This window comes from Protopterus annectens, chromosome 13.part0 (genome assembly GCF_019279795.1).
Source record: "Protopterus annectens isolate FY-2018-M chromosome 13.part0, PAN1.0, whole genome shotgun sequence".
In the NCBI taxonomy this organism is placed as follows: Eukaryota; Metazoa; Chordata; order Ceratodontiformes; family Protopteridae; genus Protopterus; species Protopterus annectens.
Window position 1 is genome coordinate 870756221 of NC_056747.1, and position 20038 is coordinate 870776258.

General features: G+C 41.5%; 1 protein-coding gene across 1 annotated transcript in view; it reads right to left on the bottom strand.

Annotated features, from left to right (window-relative positions):
* Nucleotides 1-20038, bottom strand: part of HEATR6 (HEAT repeat containing 6) — a gene marked incomplete in the record, with an annotated part of 1433578 nt that overhangs the window by 405223 nt on the left and 1008317 nt on the right. The window contains 1 exon segment of the mRNA XM_044054904.1: nt 5359-5481. Within this exon segment, the coding sequence (XP_043910839.1) occupies nt 5359-5481 (123 nt within the window).

The window sequence follows — 20038 nt, forward strand, 5'->3', positions numbered from 1 at the left end:
TAATATCCCAGTGTGCAAAAATATTTTAAAATTGTTTTGTATGGATACGGACATGCAGACAGGCACCTTTAGATCTACAGTAACTGGAAATGTTAGAAATTGTACTGTTAACATCCTGAATTTTAGAACTTTTAGGAAGGTGTTTAGTTTAGAAAGATCAAAAATTAGACTCCAAATTCCCTCTTTCATTGAATCAGGAAAAGTCTGGAGGAGAATATTTTCCCTATCTGGTTGAATGAAACAAATTCTATGATTCCCTGAAGAAACAGATTTGAAATGACTGGTAACATAAGATGTTGTTGATATCATGAGACCTGAAGGACCCTGAATGAATAGGAAGAGTCATAAAGAAGCCTGTATCTGTTTTCTAGTAAGTCCAATACATAAGTGACTAAAGTTATGAGCTTCCGAAAAGGAAGGAAAGAGAAATCTTTCCAGCAATTTTGGAAGGGGGATGGGCAAGGTGAAGGGGGGGGGGTGGTTGAAGAAGACAGTTTGAATTTCTATCAGAAAGGGATTCTTTGAGTCCTTTCAAGTCAGATTTTGTTTTGTGTTACAGTCAGGCTGGGAAGCAACAAGAGAAGAAGAAAATAAGACAAAAAATAAAAAATGGGATAAGTAAGTATAAAGATCAGACTTTTAAATGGAGATTTTTAGGTAATTAGTAAAGAAAAGAACAAAGTGTACAAGGGGTGGAAAAGGTTTGGAGACATAGCAGCAGATAAGCAATACAGGCAATTGTGCATGCAAATCAAATGCATCACTGAAAAGAGAAACGGTGTGGGAAACTATATAGAATAGAGAAAAATATTAATGAGGTAGGAGAAACACAGTTAATTTCCATCCTGTAATGGATTTGTTTTGAAAACTATTTTATATACTCAGCTTTCTTTCTTAAACACTGAACTGAGGGAATTAACAGACAGCTTGAGACATATTTTTGTTACCTATTTATTAGATGTCACCAAGAAAAAAAGCACTTGCATTTTCTTTTATTTTTTTTTCTTTTTGCTTCAGCACCTTGCCCATGGCTCCAACATTGGTACTCCACAATTCATTCTGAGGGCACTGAACCAGGGTTTTCTCAGGCTAGGTGAGAGCCCATTGAGAATCCCAGTTTGCTTTCTGTTCCCCTGTGAGAGTCAGATGGTAGGCAGCAAGCAGACTTGCTGATCTTGGGGGACGACCTATGCTGTCTCCCCCTGGGAGCACCCCTTCCCCTCTCATTGGCTCTTCTGAGCTCTACCACTGCTGTCTCATAAGGAGCATGTGCCTCTATATGCCAAGTTCTCCTTAGCTGCCACTGCAGGTACAAACTCCACCAGGTCAGCACCTACTGCTCCCACTGTGTGGGTCTATATTACAATGTCGAAAGACGAGTTCACCTAACATGTCTTAATCAACATGTAAATATCGACATTATTAAATGCTGAACGGACACTTCAGGAAATTTTTTCCCGGGGGGGGGGTGGGGGGGATCACTCAGCTGTACAGAAACAAACCAAACTTTCAAACCCTACATAGTGGGGGGCTTTGCCCCTCCCTAACTAAATATACCAACTCCGAAATTGCACTACAGTGGGGAAAAGTGCAAATCCCAGATGAAGAACAAGTGATTTTTTTCCCCTGGGAAAAAAATTCACTGAAGTGGCCGGCATTTCAAAAGGTCGATATTTACATGTCGATAAAGACGTGTTCGGTGAATTTGTCTTTCGACATCATAATATAGACCCCACTGTGTCCCACTCTTGTGGTGAGCCACAGTAAACTGCATGGGTAAGCAGTCAAGAGAATGCTCACTCCCATCCTCTTTAGCCAGTTCTATACGCACCTAAAGCCACTGTTCAAAATCAGGTCTTCTGCAGCATAGTCAGGGCTTTATCCTTCTATGTCTCACAGCTGGTTAGAACTTGCACTTTCCTCTATATTTTAACAGGCTAATAAGGAATATCTAAAATGATGGTTCAGACTGTGTGTGAATAGATAATTGAGAAACTAGGAATATTAGAGAAAGGAAACATTACACAGTTTGCCTACATAAAAGATCTCTAAAATGCATTCTGTCATATTTTTTTGGGAGCATGTCTCTATAGCAGATAGAGATTGTACATAAAGACCCAAGTCTTGATTCCAATTATGTGAAATATAACATTTTAGTTTTGAGGCTAAAAAACTTAGGTCTAAGACTGTTTGAAGACCCCACCCCATGAAGTGCTTCTTCATTAATTGCAAGGATTACCTAAAAGAAATAACCCCTTTGACAGAAACTGCAAGAATAATAATAATTACCCACATAACGTATACTGAACATTAGAAAGACAGAGACACAGAGAGAGAGAGGGGTAACCTAATCTCCATATATGACAGTTACTTCCTCACCCTTTGAACAGGAATGGGATGTCAGAAGCCTCCCCCCACTTTTTTTACCTTAGAAAACCTGATTTGGCTTAACCAGAGCTCATAAATAAGATTAGTTTTTTAAAAAAAGAATATCACCCCTACTGCAACCTTCATGATCAAATTTATATGAAGAGGAATGTTCATCGGAGGAGTAGAAACATGATTCATAGGTGTTAGTGATGTAATGGCAATAGGCACCCAAGTACCAGTCACTTTCTAAAACAGATGAATGAATATCAGATGTCTGTACTTCAGGATCCTAATCCTAGAAAATTCCACAAAGTATTGCTGTAATATTATAGCATGAAATATGACCAGACACTAGAGTGATTAGTAGGTACATGCACACTAGGGCAAATATGAAACTAGACTATATAGCTGAGGTCTGACATTCACGATAAAAGAAGGCTTCAGGCCAATATATCTACCATCTCCTGGTACCATTACTACAAAGAATAGTAGAACAGCAGCAACATGCCCCTATGCTTTTACCTCTCTCCTGACTCCTACCACCTAATGAGACAGAGATGCAATTGAAAGAAGAACCAGAGTAGATAACATTCTGCATAAGAGAAAAATGAGTCTGATTACTAGTTGCTGGAGGAAGAGAGCTGCCCCATATTTTTTCAAATGCCTTTCATTTTTAAGAATGCAACTTTTTTTTTGTTTCCTCCTATTTTCTTCTTTACCTTGACTTCTCTAGGTGTTTTGCTTTAACTTCGGCATTCACACAAGTCAAACACAGAGAAGGAAGAATAGCAGAACAAAAAAAAAGCAAAATGCTGTAGTCCCACTTTCTTGATATACAAATAAGAAAGTACAGTTAGAAGGATCATAATCTTCTCTTACATGAATAAAGCACTTGGTGGTGATGGTGATAGTGATGGGGATCTGAGGGCCACAACAGAGTTTCTTTTTTCCATGGGATGTCATCAATAGTCAAAAAAGAACAATAATTTTATAAACAACTATCCAAATATAACTGTCAAAACTGCATCATGGAATCCTGGCCTGATAAAGAAAGAGTACAGCGAGAAGGATCATATTCTTCTAATATGAACCAAGCTCTGGGTGGTGATGATGGTTAAGGGGGTTGAGCTGATGAACACAAAACGGCTTACTGGCATTTTATTTTAATGGGATGCCACCAGATCATCAGTACCCCAAAACAACAACAAATTATAAACAGTTGCCCAAAGAAAACTGCCAAGACTGCACTCTGGAATCCTTCACTGAAAAAACAACAAAGCAGAGTAGGATAATCACTGTCTGCAGATACCACAAAAAAAAAAAAAAAAGAGAGACAAGAGAGATAAACTGACTGCAGGACACTAGGGCGTCATTATTTATAGCTTCCCCCTAAGTACATGGCTCAAGTCTATCTCCATTGTACGCATGGGGACATCTGAATGATGAAAAAGATCAAACTGTTGACAGCTGTCTGCCACTAGCTAATATTCCATCCATACTGTGATTCCTTTGGCAGTATTCTTTAAGACATACTGATATCAAAAAATACAATTCCTTAAGGTTTACAGAAATACTTTCTGTTTAAAATAGCTCTGTTTTTTAAAACAGTAAAATATTACTTTGTTATCTTGAAATACTAAAATGTTTCATGCAATTGTTAAGATATGTTCAGGCAAGTAATTTAGTTTCTCCTTTTACCAAGATGCCACAACTCTCCTGGAACAGACACTTAGCAGATATCCATTTGGCCAGCTGGTCCACTATTACAGAGACAGGATGTTCATCTGTGCCACTGACAGCCCAAATCTGATGACCAGTTTGAGTCCCTAGGAATGAACAACTAATGCTTATTCACCTTCATCTGTTGAAGAATTATAAAATTATGCTTTGAGTAGAACTCTCAGCAGCAGATGGAAGTCAGCTCTCAAGGCCCATACTGTTAGAGCACAGCAAAGCAGGAAGCATATTAGTGCAGAGTAGGAGGGAGAGCACATGCATGTTCCCTGCCTGGTTCTTCTGCATGCCTTATACTCAGAGAAAGACGAGTAAAGCACAACCCCTAAGCTGGTCATCCTGATATACTCATCAGTGCTGATCCTGCCAGTAGTGTCTCTTATTTAAACCAGCAATAACTCAGCAATGTTGCTAAACTGGAAGCAACACAAGGAGAAATTTTGCTGACTAAAAAGGATGTTATCTTGTATAACACTTGTACAAAGAAAAATCACATATGATCAAGACAGAAATAGTACAATCCTTTAAAATTAAAAAAAAAAAAAAAAGTTACAATTCATCCTTAAACTCTTCTTCATTCTTTTGGAAGGCCTGTACCTGACAACTAGCAAGTCCTCAGTATGACCGTGCCCAGTTAATTCTTCCTAACAGGAGTGTTGAACAATCATTTCACTGCCAATATACGGGTAGCTATTTGGCATTTTCTCTTATTCTGACACTAAACCGTCTCCAGCAACTGACATATATACTTGCACAAATGAGAACCTACCAAAGACCTACTATGCTTTCTCTTGTGAGCATGTGCACACACTTCATGGAAGGCTGTGATATAAATACTGGTTGGTTGGAAGTGCCGAATACAAGCCCCTGGCTAAAGTGTTGTATATAGTGCACTTCTCCCTCCAGTGAGCTAGTACTACAGTGGGGGTAAGACTACCTTCATTCCCTCAGGACGTCCTTCAGCCACTCACTACCACCTGCCGCACTGAGTTCCCCCAGAGTCCAGATTGGTAGTCTATCACGGGTTGTCTGGGTCACAGTCAGGACTTTATTCCTCTATATCACCGAGCTGAATAAATGGCTGAACTTTGAAAGTAAAATATTTCAATACAGACAAAGATGAAGCCAACAGCAGTCTAAAACATTGCAATATTACAAATCAAACCTTAGAGTTTCGATATGCTTTCATTTCATATTAAAAGTACTACTACTATCCAAATAATATATGTTACATTTTTTCATTATCTACTGTACCTTGGCACCATGAAGCTGCACTGATGGATCTGCTTCTTCCATGCATTTGCAAGCAACATCTCCAAGCTCCAACAGAAAGCTCTGGGTTATGGAAAAGTACCCTTTGACAAGATATGCTAGCACCTACAGCATAACAATGACATTAAATCAAATCACAAATAATATCCATACAACCAGTAAATAAGGTGAGGCACAGTTACAATCTAATGCACTTCTGCAAGCAACATTTCCTCTGCATAATTAAACAAAATGTCCTATGTATATAATTAAGCAACACAGCCTATATGTAATTATGACATACTTTTAACAATGTGTAAAGTCTTTAATTTATTCCTGGGTTTATATTCTGAAGAATGGAAGTGACTGTTAAACATAATTTCTGTGTAAGAAGTCTAAAACTTAGTAAGTCATAACTATTAAAAGCCTGTACCTGAAGAATAAATTAAAGTTAAGTACTTACCATGATGCCTGATTTGACTGAATATGTGCTTTTTCATTCACTGACAGAACTTAGGACTGCTCAGGCCGTAGGAACTCAGCACCAGGAACTTTCTTAGGCTACAAAACTCCTTGCCTCTATCTATAATGCTTTATTTGATTCCTATCCTCTCCAAATCTCTTGCAGCCCAAAAACAGACAAGAGCATACTGCAATTACTTCATCTATGCCTCCTCCTTAAAACTGAGACACAGACGTAGAATACCACTGAGGATGCACCTGAACATTCACATCTAGCGATATGGTGAATAGCTGACATTCACATTTGAAATAATCAGGGCATCCTTAATATGACTGACATGACAGGGTCCCTAGCCCACCCATCTAGGTGGTATTGTACAGGAAAAGATCCTAAACTACTGCAGCCCTGAAGGACACCAGGACCTACAGATCCACAGCCAGCTTACAGAATCTTCTGAAGCACACAGCTGCCGCACATACATCATCCACTGATGCATTCCTGGAGAAGGCCTGAGAGGTAGCAACTGCCTTGTGGAATCAGCTATTACTACGGATGGCAAGACTTGCAATAATTTTTGTAACAAAATTTAATGCAGTTGGACAACTACCTGACCTAAGTGACCTCTGAAACTATGTACCCCAACACTGTACTGGGCAGTGATACAAACATTTGAGAGTCTTCCTATTTCACTTTGTTCTACCCAGATGCAACACAGTGCAAGACATATGTACTCTCATCTGCTATTCTGGAAATTTAGACTGATCTCTTTGGCTGTCTTATACATGAAGAGTGAATGGATACAAACTCCTTGTGAAAAATCAGGTAAAGTGGATTAATGCACATTTCCTGCTATTCATTAATTCTTCTGGTGGATGTAACCACTACGAAAAGCAACGTCTTCCACAATCCATACTTCAGTTCTGCATTAGCTGCATGTTCAAAAGGGGAATAGAGTTAATTATTCCAAGACAATGTAGATATCATAAGGAGGGTCAGAATCTTTTAAATGAGGTCAAAAGATAAACACGCTTCATAAAAAGACATTGCCACCCTTGAACGACAAGAGGAGTTATCACACTGGTAGAAACTACATATAGCTGCCCAATGTAATTTAATGGCTGAGTAGCTTTAACCAGAATCAAAAACGTAAGCTGAACAGTCCAAGATAGCTAGGACCACAAAAAGAGGTCTAAACCTTTTCCAGTTGCCCAAACAGCAAAATGTATCCATTTTTTCTTATACATTCTTTGAGTGTAGGCCTCTGAGCCGATATAACAATTTGGACTATCCTCTCAAGGCTGGAAGAGTCCCTGGCCATTATCAGAAGTAAAGGTATGGGTTTAGTTTGGCTTATGGGTGTTAACTAGAAGCCTTTCAGAACTCTGCTAAGTGGTTTCTTCAAAGGATGAGGTCAAAGCAGGGGGAAACACATTTGCCAAGACCAACATGGGGCTATGTGAATGATTTTGGCTTTTGGACTCTAGTTATACAATTGAATCTTTGAATAAGAGAAACTGAGTGAAGGATATAATGAAGTCCCAGGTGCCAGCTCTGCATGAGCACATCTGTAAGGCATTCTCCCTGTGGGGAGATAAAAGGAGTAGACCTTGCTGCATTTGGCATTTGTCAGGGATGTCAAAAGACTGCAAAAGGGCTTCTCCCCAGCACTAGAATTTTTTCTGTTCAACTGACAAACTGGTGACACCTCTTCACACTGCACATCCACAACCAGTACACATACCTCATAACAATAAATCACAAGGGCGCAGATTCCAAACTCCTAAGGCTTAATAAGACTGCATCCACCCACACTAATACTTTAGTAATAGATATCTCTATTTTATGGCACACAGATACCATCCTCATATGGCTACATAGGAGTAGAATGTCAATTAGCTATCTTGCCAAAGCCAGGACATGGTATGCAATAAAGGCTCTTATATCCTTCCATTCTAACAAATATGAGTAAGACCTGGTACTGGCCAGTGCAGTGGTGAATGACCTTAGGCATTCTACCTAGAAGAACATGGAGAAGGATATGACTGGTCTTTTTATGCATATGTCCAAGGCAGGAAAGAAACCAATCTTGACTATTCTTTTGCCATCACCCAGATGATGCCAAGATTCAAAGAAAATATAACTGGCTTTAATAATTTGCTATGCAGCTGGTGTAACTCTAGGGGCTCCGAAATCCGTCAACTTGGGACAAGATAGCTGACAAGCCTTCCTGCTTTGCTGGGGATGGTCTGCATCTCTTACCACGGCTTTTACATTCTGGCTAAAGCTTTTGCTGCTTCCACAGTGTCTGTCATTTCTAGGCAGCATACACCTGCTGAACATTCCAAACTAGAAATTCTACTTTGAAACACTTTAAGGTGGCTCTACTCAACACCTAGAGTCTTGACAGAAAATACCAGAACTTGAAGCCTTCTGATGAGTTGAATACAATCACATAAGCATAGATGCAAAGTCATGGTTTCAAAGCAATGAAAACACTTTCACCACTCCTGGGTTTAGTGCCCATCATGTCATCAGACCTACTAACGCATGCGGAAGTAGATCAGTATTTATCTAGAATACCATCACCGATTCCTAGGGACTCTATCTTTGAACTCTCTGATGTCCAAATTACCCTAAACAGTACACTAGCCACAGACAATCTTCTATCCATCCATCCTCAACCCCTTTTTCCCATTTTTTTTACACATGGGGTTGGGTGTCACTTCACAGTGACAATCATCTTGAGCCCTGTCGCAGTAATTCATTTGGACCACTCATGCACACACACACACTCACCTACGGCCAATTTAGAATCTCCAATTCACCTACGGCATGTCTTTGGAATGTGAGGGGAAACCGGAAGAAACCCACATGACCACGGGGAGGAGATGGAGATTTTACACAGAAGGCTGCCCAGCCGAGAATCGAAACGGAGAACCTCTTGCTGTGAGGTGACAATGCTAACCGCTGCACCACCGTGGCACCCTCAGAGCATCCTCTATGTCTCTTACTAACTGCGATAGCTATTGCATGCTTAGCTGAAATATTAATCCCAGCACCTTTATACTGGAGGAAGTCAACCATCCATCACGCACAGCCAACCAATGATTAGCATGCCCAATGCTTCCCTAACATTATGAATGAAAACTCCCTTGTATAAACAGTTAATCGTCCTAGTAGGGGTCCAAGTACCCTTGATCTTAGATTCACAAACAAGACCCATTTTTGTATATCTCCATAGTCATCAGCTTTTCTTGTTAAACCAGACCACAAATAAGTCACTGGTAGTACTTCCCCACCAAATACCATTGTGTTTAGGGACTTCTCAAAAGCAATTCTTCTGGAATTACTTGATCTAAACAAATTCTGCTGTAATCCTCCTCTAATGGATCACATTGCTAAAGCTGCTGCTTGTGCCTCAGATCTTCTGCTCCCTTCTCCTTGTAAGGCTGTTGCTGTCGGCAGCAACTATAACAGGAAATTTAAAAAGAACCGTATAGTGAAATATATATTAATAGAGTGAAAACACAAGAGAAAGAAATTTTGCATAAAAGCAGTCCCGTTCCACTCAATACATTAAGAGTGAATGAAAGCAAACTTGCAAAGTACTTAAGAGTACTATTAGGAAGCTCGATGGTGAAGATGAACTTAAAACAACCACTGAAAAAAAAATAACTGCAAATTGGCTCCGGCTCTGACAATGACACAGATCATCAGAATTTGAGTAATAGCTCAGGTACCAGAATTGGAGGGGAGTTAAAAGGATTGAGCAGCAGAATCAGCTTGCCCATCCTCAGGGAAAGAATTGGCAATTCTTGCTTTGGCTATATGCCTGTGCAAATGAAGGCTTGCATGGAAGCAGCAGACTAAGGGGGACTTAGGCTTGAAATACCAAACTGATGACAGTGGCTCTCAGGAGCCATGTATTTGGGAGCACAGACATCATGGAAATGAAACTACATTCTCCACCATGATGTCATGCCTATATCACCACTAGGTGCAGTAGGTTAAGGCATGGCTAAATGCCTCAGTAGCCCGTGGAGTGAGTTAATAATTTGGGCCACTAACTGCAGTATGCTCTGCCAACTGGGGCTCCAAGGAGAGGCCTCCCCATTCATGGCTCCTTTCTGGGATAAGTCAAAATTACAGTTTGTGGGAAGAAGCAACCTTGGTCACAGCTGGATTATGTGGGTAGGTCTCCCATCAGCTTCTGTTTGGGATGCAAGCTGGACATGTTTCACCATGATAGACAGGGCAATAACCTTAGTGACAATGCCAATAGGTGCATAGCTGCAGGTAAAAATGCACAAAAGAGTCCAAAACCACCAATTGCAGTACAAAAGATTTTCCAAACAATGTTGTTGTGTCTTTCGGCTTTTTCCCGGTTAGGGGTCACCACAGCGGAACTCCAGTCCGCTAACGATTGGCGGTTGATTTTTACGTGCCAAGTTGCCAGCCCTGACGCACAACCTTCAATGAAGGTACGCCCATTCACGCATGTCTCCACGCAGAAGACGCTCTAGCTAAGAATCGAACCGGACAGCGTCTTACTGTGAGGCGACAACGCTACCGCAGCACCACCACCACAGACTATAAAAGCCAGTAATATATCCTTTAATAAAAGCACAAAACCTCTAGCGCCTCGGCATTAAGCCTTCCAGGAGATAACAATAGTAAAAAAAGAGCACCTCTTGTAAAGAGGCATCAATTAAGAAAAACAAAGCAATTAGACAAATAAAAAAAATCAAACAATATAATACAATTAATTCTCTACAATAAATATTTCCAATTGCATTCCTGGTTAAGTCCATCAGGTATCAAAGTGTTATACTTTAAAATAAAAACAGCTTCTTTGAACAATAACTTATTTTTCAAACAAGTTACATTTGTTGCTTTAATTTGTTCAAGAATACAACCTCTCAATTCTGAATAAGCTCCCCATGTACAGAATTAAAATGGGAAGCAATGGGACTTTCTATCTTATTATTTTTAATATCACGAATATGTTCCTGCAATCTTACCTTAAATTACCTTTTACTCTCAACTATATAGAAAAGATTGCAGGGATACTTGAGTGCATAAATATAGAAGTTATGTCCTTACCATAACGTTCCATGTGGAGTGTTCATCTCGCCTTTGTTCTTACACCTGGGTTCGGAGCCGATCCTCGGCTCCGTGTCGGCCGCTTGGCAAAGCTCTGCATCAAGAAGAAGCTCGAGACCAACCTATCTCCCACAATCCCCCTCTGCCTTTACCTCAGATCTAGTTTGCAAACAAACCAGAACTCAACGGGAGTGAACATAACACATTCATGCAAAGCATAGCTGAAACACAGCCGCAACAACTGAACAAAAGCAGAAGCGGGAGAACCAAACCAGACACCTAAACTGGACGTTCTTCCTGAGGGTGGGAGGGTGGGAATGTAAGAACAAAGGCGAGATGAACACTCCACATGGAACGTTATGGTAAGGACATAACTTCTATATGTGAGAGTGTTCAATCTCGCCGTTTGTTCTTACACCTGGGTAGCGTCCCTAGCTCCGTGTTCCTGAGGAACTCGGGGGAGAACGTTCCTGAGCACAGTGGAACCAAAGGTTGCCCTGTCCCTGGAAACCCTATCTACTTTGTAATGAGTAATGAATGTATGTGGCTTAGACCAAGTGGCAGCCGCACAAATAGTGTCCAACGGTAGGCGGGCTGCATGAGCCAGGGATGTAGAAATTGATCTTGTAGAATGCGCTTTGGGCTTGACAGGTAAACTCTGCTCAGAGGCAGTATAAACAAAAATAATACAATCAGAAAGCCATTTGGAAAGGGTTCATTTCGTAACTGCCATGCCCTTTCTGCTGTCTGCAAAGGCTATAAAGAGCTGATCTGTTTTTCTGTGATCCTTAGTTCTATCCAAGTAAAACCTGAGTTGTCTATGAACATCTAACTTGTGTAACATATATTCCAACTTATTGGAATGGTTCTTGAAAAATGTGGGGAGCTCAATGGACTGATTAATGTTATTGACGGAGCAAACTTTGGGAAGAAAGGATGGATTAGTGCGAAGAGATACTCTATCAGGGTGAAAGATCAAATATGGGTGTTTAACGGAAAGAGCTTGAAGTTCCGATACCCGTCTGGCTGATGTGATAGCTACCAGAAAAAGGGTTTTCCATGACAAAAATTTCAAAGAACAGGAAGAAGCTGGTTCAAAAGGTAGTAGCATTAGCTGTGATAATAGAAGGTTCAAATTCCAAGGTGATGTAGGAATTCTAACTGGTGGCCTGATATGGAAAGATCCTTTTAGAAAAGCCTTACAAAGTCTATGAGCCATAATAGGCGCCCCATTTTCTCCCACATGAAAGTTTGAAATGGCAGCCAATTGAACTCTCAAAGTGGCAGGAGAAGCTCCTTGGTGGAATAGTTCGGATAAAAACTCCAAAACTCTGTTTAGTGGGGCTATTACGGGATCCAATTGTTGTGTAGTTGCCCAGTGTACAAAACGCTTCCATTTACTAGTGTAAATCTTTGTAGTGGAAGCCTTATGAGAAGCCACTAGAATATTTTGAACTGCAGGGGAAAGAAGATCAGACCTGGCTAAGAAGGGAAGCGGAGCAGCCAAGCTGCTAGTCTGAGGGAGAGAAGCGACGGGTGGGGAGCCCCTGACGAGTGGGTCAGTGGATCCAGCTCCGGGTCCAGGATCCAGGGTACCCGAATTTGGTGTGCTTGAAGAAAGGGAAACCAAATTTGATGAGGCCAGAATGGGGCAATGAGGATTATTGTCCTTTCCAGGTTGTTGACTTTCTGCAGAAATTTTGCAATCAGAGGAATAGGAGGAAAGGCGTACAGGAGACCCGGGGGCCAATCGTGAACCAGAGCGTCCCTGGGGACTTCCCCTGGAGGGGGTAATAGGGCAAAATAGCTTCTGCATTTGGCATTCATTGGAGATGCAAACAGATCGCAGAAAGGCTGGCCCCACTTGCGAAAAATTTCCTTCGCAATTGATCGTTTGAGGGACCACTCGTGAGGTAACAGGATGGCTCTGCTCAACCTGTCCGCTATGACGTTGGATAACCCCGGGATGTGCGTTGCTATCAGAAAGCGACCCGTGGACTCTGCCCATTGCCAGATTCTCATGGCCTCTCTGCATAGTTGATAAGACTTGGTTCCCCCTTGTTTGTTTATGTACCAGACTACGGACATGTTGTCCGACTGAACTGCAATTGTCCCTAGAGGAAGAAGGGGAGAAAAGTGTTGCAACGCTAGAAATACTGCCCTCATCTCTAGAACATTGATGTGCAGATTGTACTCCAATTTGGTCCATTCGCCTTGGACTGTCTGTCCCTGAAAGATGCCCCCCCACCCTATCAGGGAAGCGTCCGTGGTCACCGTAGCTGTCGGCGTGGGTAGCACAAATGGTCGTCTGCTGGGGAGATTGCAAGTCTGAAGCCACCAAGACAGGTGCGATTTGCAGATGTTTGTGATGTGAATTTCGTGTGTCAGGGGTAACTGTTGGAACGACCATTGTGCAAACAGTAGCCATTGAAGAACTCTCATGTGCAGTCTTCCCAAGGGTATCGCAATGAGGGAAGCTGCCATGAGACCCAAAACCTTCAGAACCAGTTTTGCTGGGGATTTTTTGGACAACAGGAGAAGAGATATATGGTTTTGTAGGGAGGCTATTCTTTCTGGAGGAAGCCTTAGGATTAAGCAACGCGTATCCAATTCTGCTCCTATGAATGAGATATGCTGTGATGGCTGTAATACAGATTTTTCGAAATTTACGGAAATTCCGAGATGAACACAGAGTTGTAGTGTGTAATCCCTGGCCTGAATCAGTCGGCCGGTGGTGGCAGAAAGGAGCCAGTCGTCCAGATACGGAAACACCTGGAATCCCAGGCGTCTCAAGTGAGACACTACCACTGCCATACATTTGGTGAAAACCCTGGGGGCTGAGGTCAGACCAAAGGGCAGGGCTCGAAACTGAAAGTGACTGGCTCCCAGCCGGAAGCGCAAGTGATCCCTGGACGCCCTGGCCATTTTGATGTGGTAGTACGCATCCATTATGATCTATTGAGCACATCCAGTCGTCCTTCTGTAAGAATGGAAGGATCGATTGAAGCGTGACCATCCGGAACTTTTCTTTCTTGACGAAGGCATTGAGTTTGCTTAGGTCCAGAATTGGCCTCCAGTCCCCTGTCTTTTTTGGAACTAAAAAGAACCTTGAGTAAGTTCCGAATCCTCTTTGGTCTGCTGGGACTGGTTGGATGACTCTTTTTTTTCTAGCAGCTTTGAAATTTCTATAGCTGCAGGGTCTCGCAGATGGGGCGGTACATCTGGGAGTCTTTTCTGCAGAAATGGGGGCAATAGGAAAGGAATTCTGTAACCTCTGGTAACAATGCTTTTTACCCAATTGTCTGATGTAAGACTTTGCCAGGCCTGAGGGTATAAAGCTAAGCGACCCCTGACTGCCTCCAGAGCAGGACAGTCGGGCCTCCTCTCAGGAGTGCTGGAAAGGTTTCCCGGGGAGTGTATCCCTGTCACCTTGGTTTTGCGGACCCCCTCTGCCGCCAGGGTGACGTCTTCCACCTCTGCCCCCTCCTCTGCCTCTAGAGGGGGCATCACCCTGTGTGCCTGGGAAAGAGCCTTAGGGCTTTCGAAACCACATTTTTCCACCACGTTGCCCTTTGGGGTACGGTCTGGATGGGGTGGAAAAACGGACTCCGACAGCAGACAGAGTCTTTCCCTCTTGCTCACACCGGGTAAAGGTCTCCTTTACTTTTGGGCCAAAGAGAGTGGCACCATCAAATGGGGCGTTAGTAAAGGAAGACTTGAAGGCTTCCACAAAGGAACATAAGCACATCCAGGATTGTCTACGAAGAGCAATCGCTGAAGTCAAGAGCCCTACTCGATCCTTCGGCTGCATATGAAATCAGCCTCATGGACGAGTTCACAATAGATGTAAGGGTATTGAGTTGTGCTGTAACTTTCTCCGAAACAGCAGCATCTGTAGTACCCTGGAGGGTATCTCCCAACTCTTTGATTAGATCCCTCTGTAACCATGTGAAATGGGTCTAATAGTTCAGGGATCGCATGGAAAAAGCCGCTGAACTAAAAATGCGCTTCCCATACCTGTCCATAGTCCTAGAATCTCTGTTAGGCGGATGGACAGATGAGGAAGATTCAGACATCTCCTTTTTAGTGGTCGCTGCCACCACCATAGCGTCCACTGGAACTCCCTTTGGGAGATAAGCCTTGTCTTGTGGGGCAGTAATATATTTATTAGGCTTTCTAGGGACTGGCTCCACTGTGTCAGGTGTCTCCCACGCCCTTCGAGCAATCAGTTCCATCAACTCATCGAAGGGCAGAGTGACCCAGGAGGAGGAAGGGCGAGCACCAAATGCCTTCAGCAAGACTGACTCATCCTCAGAAGGGGGTAGGGCTTGCCAATCACCTCTCTGTTTTAGGATCTCCAGGATGTCAGAAAAGGAGACATCCTCTGAGGGTGATTTTGGGGACCCTTCTGACTCATCTAAGTCAGTGTCCGATGTCAAGGATTCTTGTGGAGAATCCAAGTGTCTCCTCTTACACAATCTTTTCCTCGGAACTTCCTCGGGGGGAGCATCCGATGAAGCCTCCGAGGAAGAGGGGGCACCCTCTGGGGGCGGCTGAGACACTGGTGCTCGACGCTTTGATGTAGCCGTGGGTGCAAAGGAGGATAACGGACCCTTATGGGAAGGAGAAGCTGTTTCTGCTGAAGTGGTTGTCTGAGTCGACAACACCTTCCTCATGAGGTCGAAGGCCCCTGGGTCCCGAGCCGAGGAATCCCTCGGGTCCGAAGAAAGCAGAGGAATCCCCAAGACAGGAACCGATGGCATCGACCGCGAGGACGGAGCAGAGTTGATCCGAGCCGAGGCTCCGAGAGGAAGAGTCGGAACCGAAACGTCGGTCCGACTCTCGGTCCCCGAACCAAGGATGGATCTTCGGCTCCGCGATTCCGGTAATGGGTCCGTCGGTGTCGAGGTGAACGGTGCCGACCAAGAGAAGGACGGTTCCAGCACCGAGGGCTCCACAATCATCAGATCAGCCTCTCCCGGCTCCGAAGACTGGATAGGCCTCGGAGGAGGAACAGATGGAGATAAGGGAAGGCCTTCGAGTCTCGACACCAACTGGGAGGAGACAGAGATGAGTTTGGACAAGGCCGTATTCTCCATTAATTTCTGCACCACGCGGTCTACATCGGTGTCGGAGAGGGGCCTAGAAGAATGCGTCGAAGGAATCGAAGACGGAGCCGACCTCAAAAGTACAGGAGGTGGAAGCTCCGTCACCGGTTCCAAGACTCGAGGCTCGGTAACTGACAAAAGTTCAACACTCGGCCCCGAGGTCTGTGGAACCGGTGAGCGAACTTTAAATGAAGAGCTCGGAGCCGATGACATGGGCTCTGATGTCTTCGATTCCTTCGAGGATTTAGATGTCTGGTCCGATGCATCCAGAGCCTCTTGGAATGCAGGCTTCAAAAGGCCTCTATCCATAAGTTTCCTGCGCCTATCTGTCATGACCCTTCCACTGAAAGAATGACAGATGGAGCAGTCTTCTTGCAGATGGAGAGGGCCAAGACAGTAGATGCAGGAACTATGATTATCTGTGACAGACATTTTCTGTCCACATTGGCACCGTTTGAAGCCTGATTTAGCTTTTTCAGACATGGTAACACTATAGTCAAATCCAAAAAGTTAAACAGTGTAATAGCCAGTAATAAAGTCAAATCCAGTAATATATGTCAAATCCGGTAGTTAAAGTCAAATCCAGAAGTAATGTAGGATATAAAGTTTAAAGGGTGGGGTAGGCCCCGAGGGAACTAACTTTAAATAAGTATATAAAAATTATATACGTACTCGAGAAAGCCCTCGACTCACTACACACACACACACAACAACTTTAAGTAAGGTAGAAGAAAAAAAATTATCCAAAAATTATTAGATAAATATAATCTTAGCTTTGAGGTGGTCCGAGCTCATCAAAAGTGATGCGAACGTTGCAGCGGCAAACTAGATCTGAGGTAAAGGCACAGGGGGATTGTGGGAGATAGGTTGGTCTCGAGCTTCTTCTCGATGCAGAGCTTTGCCAAGCGGCCGACACGGAGCCGAGGATCGGCTCCGAACCCAGGTGTAAGAACAAACGGCGAGATTGAACACTCTCACATTATGCCTATAGTATTACAGGTAAATCTGCTACCGGTCTAAATTTCAAACCATTAATTTTATCAAAAAACCTAGTTATGAACAAACTGAACAATTTCCACATGTCCAAGTACCCCACCTACCAACCTCACATCCTACATTTACATCTGGTAAGGAAAAAGTTGCATGTACTAACATGACTTTCAAATTACGGCCCCTCTTAAAAGAAATGAAGGGGACATGCCATACATTTTTAAGTTTATGTCTTCCCTCCACCAGGAAAGGCCAATAATACTTTATATTGGCTATAATTTCATCAGATAGTATATTATAGGAGGTAAGAAAATAATTTTTCCTACCTCCTTCATTCTTTATCCTCTGTGATATATTATTATTATGTTCCCTACTATTTCCTTTATCTTTCTCTGGAAAACATAACTTCTCTAGAGCCTTTTTAATAACTCCCAAAGTATATCCCCTATTTTTAAACATTTGGCAGGAATTAAAAATTTCTTTTTCTAAAGTATCAGATTCACTACACAGCCTACTGACTCTTAATAACTCTCCATAAGGTAGGGAGTTTAAAATATGAAATGGATGGCAACTACGGCCATCCAAAAAATGGCCGTCATCACCAAATATTCTATGTATGTTTGTAATAATTTTTCCATTTTTATTATTACCTTCTAGGATCAGGTCCAGAAAAATAACAGAGTTACCACTTTGCATACCTTCAAATCTTAAAGCTAACTGATTAGAATTTAATATATTAACAAAATCTTGTATTAATGATTTACCTCCTTTACATAAAAAAATAAAATCATCAATAAATCTGAAATAATGAATTACATACTTTCTAAAAAAACTCTAGTCTATATAAAAAAAATAATTTTAAAATATCCCATAACCAGGTTAGCATACATTGGGGCAAATGGAGCTCCCATAGATGTAACTTGTATTTGTTGATAAACTACCTGGTTAAATTCAAAATAATTATTAACTAAACTAAAATAAATTAATTCAATAATGTAATTTGAAACTGGACTGTCACCCAAAAAGAATTTAAGGGCCTCAGTACCTACTGAGTGTCTAATATTTATGTACAGGCTCTTAACATCTAATGTAATCCAGTAATAATCTTCCTCCCAAAACACACATTTAATCTTATCTAAGAAGTCAAAAGAGTCTTTTATGCACGAATATAAAGTTATTACAAATTTAGTTAAATAATAATGCAACATGATTCCAACATTATGTAAGAAATAATTACTAGCTGCTACTATAGGATGACCCGGCGGATTCACTAGGTCTTTGCGTACTTTGGGTAAACAATAAAACTTAGCCAAAGTACAACTGTCTGTATTAAATTTCACATCAAAGTCTATTTTGGACCAATATCCAAGTCTGAAACCTTTTAATAAAATATCTTTAAAATTTTTTATAGCTTGTTCATATTCAACAATACTAGATATTTTAAATACATCTCTCATATTTAAATGGTCCATACAAATTTTTAAATACTGAGTAAAATGTAATACCACTACTTTACTACCCTTATCAGAAGGCTTTATAATTAAGTCTTTTCTCTTACTCATGTTTTGTAGAGTTTGCCATTCTCTTTTGCTTAGATTATAACATACAGCATTTTTACTACCCCAAAATTTCATAAAAATGTCATCCACTGAATGATGTATCATAGAAGAAAAATGAGAAATTCCTTCATGCCTAAAAGGTGGAATAAAAGTACTTTTAACTGACACTTTTACAGTATCTAATATCATTACAATCCGATAAGGAAGAATCACACGTAAAGAAATCACCAGAATCTGAATCACTATATTCATCTAAAACTTCTGTACACATATCTTTTTCAAAAAATTCACATAAATGCAGTTTGTGTATCAACTGAAAAATTTCACTATAAATGACATGCTTCCTAAAAAGAGCAGTAGGTATAAATTTCAAACCGCATTTTAAAACGGCCATTTCACATTCATTTAAAGTATAACCAGATAGATTTACAACAAAATTGCTTTCATTATTCATTTCAATAGTTTCTAATGACAATACTTTTTGAACATTAATATTTAGTCCGTTTCTGGAGGTTATCATACCTCTGATATTGTCCATCTCTGTTACTGTCTGTACATCCTCTCTTTCTTCCATAGTTGCCCCGCTGGTTCCAAAAATTACTGCGTAGATATTCTGGGTCTTGTGGTCTCGGCAATGAAGGAAAATTAACTGCCTCCTCTTCTGATTCTCCCATACTACTAGCTGCTTCCGACGATGCAAAAGAAATGCCATGTTTCAAATTGGTTCCGCCCACACGCTACCGCTTCTGTTGGTTACGTTTAGCTAACTTCTTAAAGGCATAGCCACTATTGTAGTCCCATACATCTCTCTCCAACTTATTGATCTTTCTTTTAATAATGTCATTTGAAACCTCTTCCAACTTCACATTATAGCTGCCCAGTATTTGATTGAACTGTTCCAAATTAAACTGTGCAGTCAAATTAGTACAACAGATCTCTATGTCTTTTTTTATCTTGCGTTGTTTAACTATGTCTCTCTCAATGAGAATATGTAACCATTCCGTTACACATTTATGGGCTGCTGAAGCCCATCTGGTTTCAAATTGTTCATCTACTGCATCAGTAGTATCAAACAGAGTAGTAGGGGACTTAAAACGTAGCCCTCTCAGTGTTATATCAAGATCTATGTAAAGTTGCAGGCTTAAAATATTGAAATGTAAAGAATTCTCTTTAAATAAAAGTTTTTCAAGAGAATCTAAAGAGTCTTGTGTTTCCGAAGAAACATGCACCACATTAGGTCGACCCACGCAATGAAAGGGGTTAAACAGTCTTTTTTTAACCCCCTCCACCAAAATACGTTCCCAAGATTTAACAGCATCATTTGTTTAGGCATTGAGGTACCTTCCGGTTGGACTTCTCTCACCTCTGTAGTCTCTCTAGACTGGCCCAAATATTGTTCAATAGTCGTCTGACCTCGTTCTACCCCTTCTTCATGAAATATTTGGGGTAGTTGTATAAAG